This window comes from Borostomias antarcticus, assembly GCF_949987555.1.
Source record: "Borostomias antarcticus genome assembly, chromosome: 24".
NCBI lineage: Eukaryota > Metazoa > Chordata > Actinopteri > Stomiiformes > Stomiidae > Borostomias > Borostomias antarcticus.
The window spans coordinates 12,933,400-12,947,856 of NC_140257.1; the positions used below are offsets into that span (position 1 = coordinate 12,933,400).

The 14,457-nt window shown below is 46.1% G+C and overlaps 1 protein-coding gene across 1 annotated transcript; it reads right to left on the reverse strand.

Moving 5' to 3' along the window:
* Positions 1-8,239: 8,239 nt before the first annotated feature.
* mfsd8l2 (major facilitator superfamily domain containing 8-like 2) lies at positions 8,240-14,296 on the reverse strand (the record flags this gene model as incomplete). Its single annotated transcript, XM_084458273.1, has 11 exons — positions 8,240-8,320; positions 8,548-8,678; positions 8,955-9,077; positions 9,836-10,049; positions 10,437-10,510; positions 11,555-11,870; positions 12,378-12,457; positions 12,564-12,683; positions 12,779-12,841; positions 13,821-14,006; positions 14,221-14,296. The coding sequence occupies 11 exons, from the start codon at positions 14,294-14,296 to the stop codon at positions 8,240-8,242; spliced, it is 1,464 nt and encodes a 487-aa protein (XP_084314399.1).
* Positions 14,297-14,457: the final 161 nt, after the last annotated feature.

Here is a 14,457-nt window from a genome sequence, read left to right on the forward strand (position 1 = left end):
AGACCTGGTGTAAACAAAGACAAGACCTTGACAGGGAGAGTGGAGAGAGAGAGAGAGAGAGGGAGAGAGAGGGAGAGAGAAGGGGGTGAGAGGAAAAGGTGTAGAGAGAGAGAGAGTGAGGGAGAGAGCGAGAATGGAGAGAGGGACAAAGAGTGTGTGGGTGGGGGGGGGGCAGATGTCATTCATTATATGCTTTTGACATGATAAGGAATTATTGATAGGTACTGATTAATGTTTAACAAACATACAGTGGTACCAAGGCCCATTCAGACCAGGTGTGGGTTTTTGTGTTGTGGTGGGTTTTGGGCGCATATACACAGTTGTCCTTTGTCACATAATCCTGTGTTTATGTTCCATAAACTAATAGAACATGCAATCATCCTATTAGTGCCGATATACCTAGGAGAGAGGGACCAAGTGTGATCTCTCTGGCTGTGTCGGCAGAGGAGGAGTTCCGCATTGCCGAGGTCATGAACTCTTGAGCGGCTGTCTCATACAGCCATGTTTTCAAAATAAGAGCAGTGTGGTTTACATTAAAGTGGCTAAATAGCTGATGGATACAGTAAGGGCTGGGGCATAATCTAATTCCGGAAGTCTCAGTTCAAGACTTATTTTTTGAGTCTTCGCCAAGTCACGGTACCGCGCTCCACAGCAGGCGCAGGACAAGCTGAGCATTCATTGGCCGATCATACGAAGACATGGAAATTGAGTTAAGGTTAACAGGACACCTGATTTGATTAGGGAAAGGGATCGGGCCCAGCGCTGACCTCTGATTGGTTTGTTTTTGCCTCTGCTCCATCCAACACATTTTCATTGACCTTTGATCCAAATCTCAAACAAAGCCAAGGTAAAGACAATAATACATAGGTGAATTATTTTACAATATTCCAGACCTGCATTACACCCAAGTCTCTGTGCAAGTAGAATAAATAGCAAAAGAAACATAGGAATAACATGAAATACATGATAGCATTGTAACAAGAGATACCATCTCCATGCCATATCACAGAAAATCATAAGGCCAGCTTGAACCGATTTGCACATGGTTCTAAACATGAATTTACGTTTGCAATAAAGATCCCATGAGTTATTCCTGCACACTAAAAGCCCTGGAGGCCAGAAGAAACATAAAAAGAGCATGGTCAGTATTTACTTAGGGGTGATAAAATACAACCATTGCAACAGTTCTGTCTCCAATTACCTCAGAACACTGCTGTCTGTTGGTTCCATTTGCGACACACTGTGTAGGCCTATCTAAAGTCATGTCAGAGTTAATGATTACTGTAGATATTCATATTGGTGAGGTTCGACAACAAAACGATATGAAGTCACAGCAGCAGAAAAACAGTCAAGTTTTAAAATACTTCATCTGAACTTTCTCTCAATGGATTAGAAGTGGCCTGGGTATCTTTCTGCCTCTTCTTGGGTTGTTGGTGTGGCGTTGTTGAAACACATAAATTGCTTCCGCAGCTGCAGGAAAGACCCTCTCTCTCTCAGCTGAACCAGAACGACGCGGAGCAGCTTTGAGACTGGCGGGGCGGGGGGGGGGGGACGGGGGGGGACGGGGGGGGGGGGGGAGGACGGGGGGGATGGGGGGGGGGGGGGGGGACGGGGGGGGGGGGGGGGGGGTGGAGGGTCGTCTGAGTGTGAAACTCAATCCCTCGCTGGTTTCTCTCTTGACCGTTAAGTTCTCCGGTCAACCTGAAGTTTATTGCCTTGCCCTGCCGTTTACAGCCAGGACGGATCCTTCCCTGGCTGACCTCCCCCGGGACTTAATGGAGCTGTAAGAACACTTTTCACATCCCTTAAGATTCACCACGCTGGCAGAGATAAGACACTGATACAAACAGACAGGAGCGATCCCAAATCTTCTCATGGCCCCGGTAGAAAAGAAACCTGGCTGGATCAGTTCCTTTAGAAATACAGTTGTGTGTACCTACTACTGCATAGACACGCCATACACTGTAAGCCTACTGGAAGCATAACACAATGTGTTTGGAATGCTGGGACCAGCAAAGGAGATGTTCCTCTTATACTATGTCGTCTGTGGGAAACATGAGTCTGAGAGCTGGTCTCAGGAAGGCTACCGACCCTCTCGCAAAAGTCCTGTCCCAGTTATCTTTCATGTCTTAATTAGTGACAAATACGCTACCATTAACTTATCCTTAATGTGCAGGGTATCAAATATTGATATTAGACTATATAATAAGGTAGTTACAAAGGGTATAATACCATATGCACTGGCTGCTAAAGAACAGTTCCTCATATTGATGTGAGAAGGAATTTGAAACTATATGACCGTGGCCAACAGGAAAGATGGAGGACCAACATTTGTTTGTTGGGTGAACAAATGGTGACAAACGATGGCAAATTGGAGTGAAGGCCCCCCGCTGAGCTATGGTCTGCCAACTGGGATCACAATGGAATGGAGGTGCTAGGGAGAACACACACACACACACACACACACTCACACACACACACGCACACAAGGGAGGAGGCATTCATACAGACACAAAGATACACGCATAGCTACACACACACACACAGACACCCTCACACACAACAGAGATGCCAGGGAAAACGGCCGTGTCCATCTGAAGAGACGCAGACATACACACACATACACAAAGGCCACGCGGACAATCGAATGCAATGTTTCACATGAAAGAGTTGAGCTCCACCGAGTGCTAAACAGCCTATGACTTAATCCTATAAATCTATAAGATGGGAGACAGATGTAAAGTGAGTTCCCTGTGCCCCCGAGCTGGAGCCCTGGGAAACATCCCCACACCTTTCCCCCCGATTACCACCGTCCAATTCCCACAGCATACCGAGCAGGAACTCCAAACTCACTGAGGCTCAACAATGGCCAGAGTGGAAGAAGCCCCAACACAGTAATAAATAGATGCGGTGAAGCCAGCTTCAGCCATTTTCAAACAGGGGGTTTAATTGGCCAGATACGATGAAGAATTACATTTCCCCCGAGATACGGTTTGCCGAGTTTGTTTATTCACCACAGGGGGCCGCTTTACAAGAAGTGCCAAAGTGTTTGCATCTTTCATCCACTGATGATACTGTACCCTCTCTCTCTCTCTCTCTCTCTCTCTCTCTCTCTCTCTTCTGAAATCACCAGCGCTAACAGTGTCGGGTTAATTAGGATGTTTGAACCAGCGCCAGCTAAAAAGACACTTTCTAGTGTCTGAACCTCTCTTTGTGCACGTGCTAGCACCGCAGGCCTATCAGGGTACACACCGGGGCGCCGAGGACACACAGTTACACCTCTCTCCTCTCTCTCTCTCTCTCTCCTCTCTCTCCTCTCACACACACAGACAGGCCATTGTGTGCGGGCACAGATGAGATTTGCATGCATGTTAGACTGGATTACACAGGCAGGCTCTGGGAAGCGGGACCCCTGGAGTGTGGGCCCTGGCAGGCAGACCTTCCCTTTAGCTCACAACTTCAAACAAACCTACAACTTAATTGGGCCAGAAAAAAATTCTGAGATCTAAAGTTTCAATTCTCTTTTTCTTAGATCTCTGTTCAGCTGTTTCTTCCTTTATGTTTAAAAAAAAAAAAACTGTTCAAACTATCAGCAGCCGTCTCATCTGATAAACATTTATTCAAGACCTACTTGGAGGAATGCCTCAGTAGGAAGTTGAAGAAGAAGAAGAAGAAGAAGAAGAAGAAGAAGAAGAAGAAGAAGAAGAAGAAGAAGAAGAAGAAGGAGTTAATTCTTAGAGTGATATGTATATTAAGTAGTTTAACGCTTGAGCTGAAGACTATATCTGAGGAGGTGGAGATAGGAGACAGGCGAGCGCAGACCTCCTGCTGGTCCAGAGAGACTCCGGCTCTTCTGCCTGTCAGAGAGGCCAAACTGTCCTCTGTCCGATAGTGGGGCAAATGTCTGATGCGGATAATTCCATGAATTCACAAGGAGCGTGTGTTTGTGTGATATCTGTGTGTGTGTGTTTGTGGGATGTTGATCCACGGGAGGAAATTTCACTGTGTGTGTGTGTGTATGTGTGTGTGTGTGGCCTATGTTGTGAGCATGTCTGTGTGATATTCCTGCACATATCTGTCTGTATGTAACATGCATGTACAGCCTACTGTAGAGTACCTGTTTGTTATTCCAAGCTTGTGCACTGCAGCAGCTGAGATAATACCCAAAGCCCCAGACAAAGCACAACAGCATCATTCCAACCATTCAACTGAGTATTTCAGCGAACAGATAAATGCTCCTGTTTAAACAAGCAAAGCTTTGCAATAATTTTCTACCCAGAGCATAACAAACCAAATAGAATTCAATATTGATCATTGGATGACCTCCCATGAAGCTCTCATCATTTTATAAAATGTTCCACGCATACTTAATGAGATCCACCCCGGCTCTCTGCTGGCTTTGCTCCAGATGACCTTAGCGCAGTCAGAAGCATGACCAAGCACTTACAGTGGGGATTGTCTGATACATTTCAATGGAGGTCAATCAGAAGCCGTACGCGGGTGTAGTTTTCTGATGTTTTACGTCTAATAGATTTTCTTTTGCTGGTCTGGGTAAGAGGTTATTGATTTCTGCCGCTTTTGTTTGACTTTTGTCTTCGTGGAGATGGCAACACTGGAAGTCAGAGTGAGGAGAGGAGTAGTCGGAGGAAGGCCTGTCAGAGGCAGGCTGATATCTCCTCAGATAGCCTGTATCTCTCAGAGGGGCAGTGGGAGGTTGGAGCGAGCAGCCTCCATCCAGTACATTATATACCTGGGTAATATGATTTCTAGTTCACTGAAATGCTAGATTCCTTAGCTTTTGTAAAAGTCCTTATTTCACGCAGAAGATATTTAAACTGAATAATGCTCACATCAGGAAAATATTCGCTTCACTTCACCTCCGATTTGTACAGAAGAATGTTGATAGCTGTAGCCTACTTGTTGGACACAAGCCTGTAGTACAGGTCCACAATTACATGTGTATTTAGTCTGCAATAAAATTAAAAAAAAAGTCATGTTTTTAACCTCAGAAGGGCACACAAAATATGCAGAAGGATGATTCCATTACAGGCCTACGAATCATTTAATTCAAAGGTCGGGCAGATTCCAATTGCTTAAATAGCAGGGTTTCTCTCAATGAGGCATGCCTCCAAGCCAGCACTGAAGACTATCTCTTATGGCTTTTCATTTCGCCGAGCCGCTGATATGAGCATGGGGGTGGAAAGCTGGTGTGGGTGGAGGCGATTGATTCAATATATCTGAGGCTACGACGCAGAATACAAAACCATCATGACGGCACTCTGGCTAGGGAAGGGCTAACTAATTCAACCGGCCCTGCTGCCTCCAAAGCCCTCATGCACTGACGTCATAGAGAATAAATTAAATAATGATCTCCTGCCAGCTTCCCCTTGCTTTTGATGTTAAATTCATTTGGCCAACATGCTCTAAGGGGGGTTATGAGGGGAGGCATGTGAAGATGTGGTTTGTATTCATTGTTATTATAAAAAGAGAGGAGCCGCTGCCTCCTTCCACTGGATTCATAACATTACATTTCTACCCGGTTTCCTGTTCCCTTTTGTCTTTTGTTGGTATCTCAACATCACTTAAGGAGCAGAATTTGTGATTTATTTAAACCTAGCAATACAGTACATGATTAATGGTCCAGTCTTTTCAGAATCAGATTAAGTTGACTAAAAAGCATCTGTAGTGAAGAATCTCCATTAACAATGGGTTGTAGGGTAATCTCTACTGGAGTTGATTTATGTCTGCAAACTTAATTTAAGCCAGCACACATGAAAGGCAATGACAATAAATATGTGTAATACACAACAACAGCATCTCATCACAGCAGCTGATTACAAACTCTGAAATCTATTACAATGAACCCTGAGATGAAAATTGCATTCAGCGCAAAATATTCATACAAAATGCAATTGCTTTATAAATGCATCTCAGAAACACAACCTTCCCATCATCTTCCCAGTGTAGCCTGGTCTGAAATGAGTTATGGAATGAATATCTCTGGCAAGGTTTGGACCCCTTCATATTTCTCATCTGACTATAACTCATCCATCATCTGCAGACCATTAACGACCTTCTCCAATACTGCTAATGCAATAAGGGAGAGAAAGCACCTACCTGCCACTGCTGTGCCAAAGACATAATTGTTATATATTAGCTCTGGTCAAATTATATGCTGTTATTCTTGAAACCACTTCACCTTGATCTTTGTCAGACGAGAAAAGTTAATTTTATCCTCAAAGCTGATTGGTTTAAGAAAATTTTTTGACATGCTTAGTCTGGACTGTTTCGCATTACATGATGCATGCAGCTCTAGACACAAAGTAATTTCCATTAAACTGTACATAGGAGTAGAAATATTACTGGGCAACTGATGAATACATTGTGTCTATGTAACTGAGTTGGTTAGACTCACTATTCAGTATAAATACCGCCCACCAGCGCCACCAAATCGCTAGCTTTTACGGTGGCATAGCAAGCTAAAGCAATTGGCAAGTCAGAGGGCCTGAGATCGACCCAGTGTTGGCAAGCGAGGGTAGAAACGATACTGACGAGCGACACAGTGAAACCTGTGACAGTGGTGCCATGACCAGGATACCCAGTTGGGCTCAGCTCGACCAGCTGGGGTCGCTGTGGTGTGTGGAGTTTAGGGGGGTGAGTGTAACTGAGTTGAATTGGTTAGACTCACTCCTCAGTATAAGGAGGAGAATCTTTCGCTTTTCGGTGGCGTAGCTTGCTAAAGCGGTGTTTATGTAAGGTTGTCATGTGCGCTGCAGAATCAGAGGAGATCAAACCCAGCATGGGCATGTGAGGGTGGAAGCTATACTGATGAGCAATGCAGTGAAATGTGTGACAGAGTGTTCTACTATGAGGGACAATATGTATGTGATTTCCATTCAGCAAATACTTCTTTTGTATTCTCTGCGTCTTGTACCAAAATATTCCTCTCAACATTCAGCAACCTCTTCTACTTTCCAAACAAACCTATCACTAGCATCCTGAGCATCAAATGCTGCCTCTGTGTACCTTTAAGATTTCATAACGTGTGAACCTGTGTTTGCTTCAGAGTTTTTCTTTATTTAACATACGAGCACAGGGGAAATGACTTTTCTATTTTAGTCCTATGTTTTTTCATCGGCTGTTACAGACTGTTAAAGAGTCAAAAGTGGAAACAGCCTGGTGGTGGCAGGATACCAGCATTGAACACCTGTATATTAGACCTTCAGACTGAAAAGCAGCTGTCTCTTTCCCTGTTTTTAGAACAAACAAGAACATTTGGGGGGTGAGGGGGAAGGACCTGAATTCATGAATTATTCCAAGGGGTAAAAGCTAAAAATGAGTCTTTTTTTGGGGGGGGGTCATCTCAGTTCCCAGTAAAATGCCCAGGTGACAGCCCTGTGCCCATTCTTTTTAGCTTGACATAGTTTATTGTACTCTTAACTCTCTTTGAATGTCAAGTTCTTTGAATACATTATATGGAGCATGGGCACAGAGGCCTACTGAAATGCTACATGAATCTCCTGACCGAAGCTAAACAGTATGCAAGGCAGGTGTATAACATTGTAAAGGTTACACTCTTATCTGTTGATAGGCATGCACACTAGGAACCCAGGAAATTAATGTGTGGTCATGTGCACGCATGGATGTATTCATGTATGCTGCTCTGGAACAGTCGGCTTCTTCTCAGCATAGCACACAGTGCCCCCTAGTGGATGATGCATGTTAGAGCAGCTGATGGTTAACTAGGTTTACATCACGCAACAACAGCACAACTCACTCTATTTTTGTCTTGTCTAATCAGTGAGTTACTAAGGGAACAAAGGAGATGAGATTTGTAATTTAAATACTTCATAAATTAAAAAAAAAGCATATGTTAACTTCCCATTACAAAGTGGACTATATATAGTAGCACTAGTTCAACTCAAGTGTTATTCAACTTCAATACCATCACTCAGTATATTCCAACTGAGGGAACTGGGGCCCCCTTGTGTACAGTTAGTTTCAGACAAATAAAAATGAATCTATGACAGGGACAGAACAACCACCAGCTACGTCAACAAGAAAACTACAATCCAAAAGGCTGATTATGCTGTTATAGTTACATGAAGTCCATACAAAGGTTTGTTCAGCTGACACACACTTTGCAGGGATGTGCCTGGACCCGTCCGATAGCAGGCTCTCTGTGGTGCCTCTCTTCCCCTCTGACCTCTGCTGGCCGTCAGGGCGGACAGGGCCAGCGCTACCCTCCGCTGTCGGCGCTCTCTGCGTGCTGCACCTCCTTCGGCTCCACCAGGTGGTCATAGGAGCACACCATCATCACCTGGAAACAACACCGCGGCATCACCATGGTCCCTGGGGCGCTATCACAATCATACATCCCATAATGCTCTTTACTTGAGAAGGTGGATGGTTAACGAGGGTGAATCCATGTTCCAGAACCTCACTGTTAACGATTTCCAGCGTCGGATTACAGCGTCAGGTGTGCTCACGCATGGGCAGATACACAGAACGCAACTCGGGAGTGTGTAAAGCAGGCTGTTCACTTACAGTGATCATGATGAGCAGGACCAGCATCATTCCCATCATCAGGTACAGGTTTCCTGTCAGCCCTCCTGCCCACAGAGGCCCCAGGATAGTAGCAAGACCCCCAACAGAGCGCCTCACACCTTGACTGAAGCCTACATACATGTATCACACACACACGCGCGCACACACACACACACACACGCACACACACGTACACGCACACACACACACACACACACGCACACGCACACGCACAAGCACACACACACACAACGCACAGGCACACACACACGCACACACACACACACACACACACACACACCATCAGAATGAAGGAGGTTGAAGGCATATCCACCACGTTCCATTCAAAGAAGCTAAATAGGTCACATGTGTAACAGGGCCGCGCCCAGGCAGGTAAGTCCGCCCACCTTGCGTTTTCTCCGATGTGACTTTAGAGAAGAGAGACACCTGAGACACGGCTACGAACGGGAGGCCGAGCAGCTGGAGGAACACGCCGATGACGAACTCCGTCAGCTCCCAGGTGAAGCCGCCTAGATGGGGGAACAGGCTCGGTCACACTTTCATGTCCAAATGACCCCTTCATTGCCTGTCAGCCCTGAAGAAGGTCCTGTGTTGACCGAAACATGTTGGCTTTTTACATTTTTGAGCAGCCATAATTTAATAAAGGCTTTTTAATATATCCTTTCCCTCGTTTTTTACTATTTGGAGTGCCTGGATTTATCCTCGTCTGTTTGACCCCTGTAAGGCTGTGAATTAAATCTACTTCAAGGACACACATTATATGAAGATGGTAAACACAAAACAAGTGAAGATTGAGATCCACATGCGGAAGATGGTGTGTATACAGTGTGTATGTGTGTGTGTGCGTGTGTGTGTGTGTGTGTGTGTGTGTGTGTGTGTGTGTGTGTGTGTGTGCGCGCGTGTGCATGTGCGTGCATGCACGTATGTAACCAGATCTGCCTCTGCACTTTTTTGGTAGCACTTATTTTTTGTATTGCTATATATACATGATTTAAAAGCTTGGGAACATATACTAGAACATATTTTTTTGCCTCCTTAACCTCAGTGTGGACATTCCCTTTTGTTTCATGTCAGTGTACGAGCATCTTTATTTTTTTGTTATCATATATGTATTTGGCTCACGCACCTAATAAAAATATTTCTTGGACTATTTGAAAAGAGCTCAAACTATTTTTCTGCTTTGTTTGACCAGATCTGGCCCCACAGTGGGGGCGGGGTGCACAGGGCGCAGTAGCGGTTCGCCCCCAGACGGGGGCGGCCTCCTCACCCTGGGGGTTGGCCAGGAAGACGAGGCACCACACGGAGGCGGCGCCGCAGATGAGCAGGCCCACGGCGAGCACGACGCGGTCCTCCACCCGGGAGCTCAGCCAGCGCACGAACAGGAAGCCCAGGATGACCTCCACCCCGCACAGGCCGTACATCAGGCTGTTCCCCAGCTCGCCGAAGCTGAAGTAGCGCTGAGTCAGCGGGGTCACCATGGTCTGGAGGAGGAGGGAGAGGGGAAATGATGTCACAGGTCACCATGGTCTGGAGGAGGAGGGAGAGGGGAAATTATGTCACGGGTTTCCGTGGTCTGGAGGAGGAGGGAGAGGGGAAATGATGTCATGGGTCTCCGTGGTCTGGAGCAGGTGATGCCAGAAATAGCATTTTGTTGACTAATGACACTAATGTGTTTTTTTTTCATGTGCAAGCCAAGACTGTGTGAGGGAGCCTTTTTCATTTCTCATGACTTGCATTTAGCTCCTATGCACCTGTCCACAAGACAACTCGGACGAGGGTAAAAAAAGAATATATATATATATGACTCTACTGCAAACCAAATCTACCTACGGTTACTAATATGGTAAACTGAACTGAACGGATCTCACCTCCAGTGCTGTCTGGTTGAAGAGAGTGATGAACTGAGCTGTGAGGAGAACCACAACCTCCTCCCTCAGAAACTCTACAGAGGGAGAGAGAGAGAGAGAGAGAGAGAGAGAGAGAGAGAGAGAGAGAGACAGAGAGAGAGAGAGAGAGAGAGAGAGAGAGAGAGACAGAGAGAGAGAGAGAGAGAGAGAGAGAGAGACAGAGAGAGAGAAGAGAGATACACAAACAGAATGAAAGAAGTTGTGCTGTGGAATACTAACAGGAATCACACGTCAAAAAAAAAAAGACGCTGCACAGCATGAAAGTGAAACCTCAGCACATCGACAAGGGTACATCTGCCTCCCTCAAAAACATGGAGAACAATAAGACTCCGTGATCGTCTACTACTCACATTCGCATTCTGCACTAGTCAGCTTCCATGTCCCCCAAACACACCAGCAGAACAGAAGATGTTTGCTACATCTGAAATCTCTGTCTCTATTTCATGCCCAAAACTCAACACCAAAGTCAACACAGGCAGAGGGAGGCGAACACATGTTCCCCTGTCACATCCACAGGGAGAGAGCCTGGATCAATGGATGAGATCTGACACACACACACACACACACACACACACTCCACTCGCTTAACAAAGTTAATCAATACCAACCCGCACTCTACAGTTTCATCCCAAATGAACTTTACATGACACTAATCTAGTTAGACACCTGACACAGAAACACACTTAAACACACTAGACACTACACACACGACCAATCAATACCAGGGAAATCAGATCCGACACAACCATGGGCGAGTCGACCCTCATACCCTCTAGAGATCTCTCTCTCTCTCTCTCTCTGTCTGTCTCTCTCTCTCTCTGTATCTCTCTCTCTCTGTCTCTCTCTTTCTCTCTCTCTCTCTGTATCTCTTCTCTCTCTGTGTCTCTCTCTTTCTCTCTCTCTCTCTCTCTCTGTCTCTCTCTCTCTCGTACACACACACACACACACACACACACACACACACACACACAGGTCACCTCTTCCCCGCTAGGCAATTACGCTCAACAAACAGGAAGTGGGGGCATTAACGCACACGCTTCAACGCAATTACCCTCGCGCAGCAGACCAGTCCACTCTACCTCGACTAGCGCTGAACTTGGCGAGCGGCTCGGCGGCCAGCGCAGAGGGCGGGGGGGAGGGAGGCGGCGAGGGGGGGCACCCGGGGCGGTCCTGCGGGGGGCGGATCTCAGAGGACGCGGCGGTCTCCAGCTGGTCGGGATTGACGGAGCCGTAGGTGTCCAGCGGCTCCTCGGACCCGACCAGAGGCTCCTCCTCTTCCTCTTTGGTCCCCAGCGTGGTCAGGCCCACTTCCTCAGTCGGGCTCGTGGGTGGTATGTCCCAGTACAGAGCCAGGACCACGAACTGGAGCAGGATCCACATCAAACACATGAACATCTGCAGGAGGTGGGGGGGGCAGAGCACGTCAACATGCATTTGAACATGCCCTCAAATGTATTCCATATGATTAATAATGCAGTCCTTCAAGCGTTATAGAGGCCAAGTAAATTACAATCTAACACAGGAGTGTTGAACTGGATTGTCAATTCTAATCAAATCAAATCAAATCAGTCTGTATAGCGCATTTCATACACAGAGGCAACACAATGCGCTTTACAGAGAGAAATGGGGGATGGGCATCGATCCCACCCCTACATATTCCAGAGGGAAGCAAAAAAAACAGTTTCAACCAGGGGCCAGAAAAGTGAGCTGTAAAAATTCATCCCTGACCTCTCTCAACGAGACGATAGAGAGAGCTCCTGGAAATTCTACACAGAATTGTCTAGAGATCACTTGTGTATGAGAGTGTGGTGGCAGTTTGGGGTTACGGTAGGTGTCTGTGTATTCAGAAGGGCAAAGGCTGTGTGAGAACCTGCGACAAGTGTCTATCTGGGTGGTGTTTACCCCGGGGGAGGTGTACTTGTTCACCACAAACGGACCCAGCTTGAAGTCACACAGCCGCAGGAAGAGGTTGAAAGCCGGACCTGTGATGACAGAGGGGGAGGGTGAATCTAAATAGTAGAAAATTAGTCTTGGGTGACATCTTCAGGCTTCAGAGAGCTCAGGGACCACCTCGGCCGAATGACCCACCGATGAGGAGCCCGGCCTGGCGGCAAGCCATGATGGCGGCGAAGACGCCGGCACGTTCCTCTGGACGAGTGCTCCGCGTCAGGAAGCCAAAGATGGAGGAGCCTGCTCCTGCACCGACACCTGTGTGACATCAGGAACGTACGTTCGCTTTTATTTCACACCGTCAAAAAATATGGAAAAAATCATGAAAAGCTACCAAGCTCAATGATTGTCACCTGCTACAAGCCGACTGCTCAACAGCAGCCATTTTGAGTATCCCATGAAATACATGAAGTTACCTACAGTAGGAGACAGAAAAAGAGATATAAACTGATGACGGGAAGGCATAACCGCTAAAAATGAATGCCATGAATGAGTGCAGCTGGAGCGATGCACAGCCCTTGACAGGAATGCCTTCCGGAGGGCGGTGAATACAGGGCAGAAGACCATCGGTGTGGAGCTCCCAGCCATCGAGGATCTCTACAACGCTGCTGCAGGAAGGCCATCTCCATCACAATGTTCTGTTTTGACTGAACATCCTCTCAAACCCACTCCCCTGCCCTAGCTGACACCCCCACCTCAACCTCCATTGGCCTACACCCCCCCCCCCCCCCCCCCCCAGACCAATAACTGATCGCTTGACACTTCGAGCACCTTGTACCTAGTCTATTCACTAGACAATAACTGACTCTGCACTATGGTACACTCGATCACTTGAACCAACACCTGACAACAATTGAACATCTTGCCTATTATGATAGACAATAGCAAATGCCTCCTGCCAATACAGTCATCCATGATCAGATGGGATAAGTTGTAAGACAATGATATTGAGACTGCTAGACTACGGAATGTAATGCCAGTAGGCCTATAGGAACCTTTAAATGTCTACCTAGGACTGGAACTAGGAACAGATTAGTACCTAATTCTAGAGGTACTAATTGATATGATAAGACACTGTAGGGACAAGCAATGACAAGAATTCCGATACCGATATCTAAACGATAAGACACTGCAAGGACAAGTGACGACAAGAATTCTGACACTTGTACCTGTTACACGTGGCAAATAAACTTTTCTATTCTAAACTTTTCTATCTTCATAATTTAGGCGAGACACTTTGTTTCTGTATGAAGCACTCTTTATAGGCTATTCATTCTTTATATTCTCTGCCATGCTTTTTCTGCAGGACTTTTGATTCATGTCTCAATCAGAGTCTAAAATCATGTGGTAATTTTAATGTTGTTTGGGACAACGAGTATTTTTTAGCCTACTTACCAACAATCTCAAAGACATTAGAGAAGAGTATGATGGTCTTTGTAGTTCTATACCGGTCTGACCAGAGCCCAAATACTGGGCCAGTGAGCAGTCCACTCAGACTGAAGGCAGACAGACCCAGACCCAGAAAATATGGGGGTGCTTCCAGGATCTGTAGATATCTCCATATTGTGGGGAGAATTACAGCTGGGGGGGAGAGAGAGAGAGAGACAGAGAGAGAGAGAGAGAGAGAGAGAGAGAGAGAGAGAGAGAGAGAGAGAGAGAAACTCATAAACTATCGTCCATTTAAATTTACTTTCTATTTATGATGATGACCGAATGAAGTAAGACTAGGCCAAATCACGATATTTTTCAATTCATCTTTATACGTCGTCTAAACTACAAATGGTTCTAAACTTACCATATTCTATTCCGTTGAGTAGAAATATCAGTCCAATTGTGAGAAAAGTCCAGTTCTTTTTTTGCCGATTATCCATTAGGCCTACGAATGATTCTTCTGCTTATTACGCAAGAACGTTTGCTCATGCTCATATGTTGCTCCAAAATTTTCGATGGGGATTTAGGGATTCTCAAACAAGGGACATGGTGCGTCCAATTACAGAGGCTACTTCGTCCTCAAGTACATTCCTGTCCAATT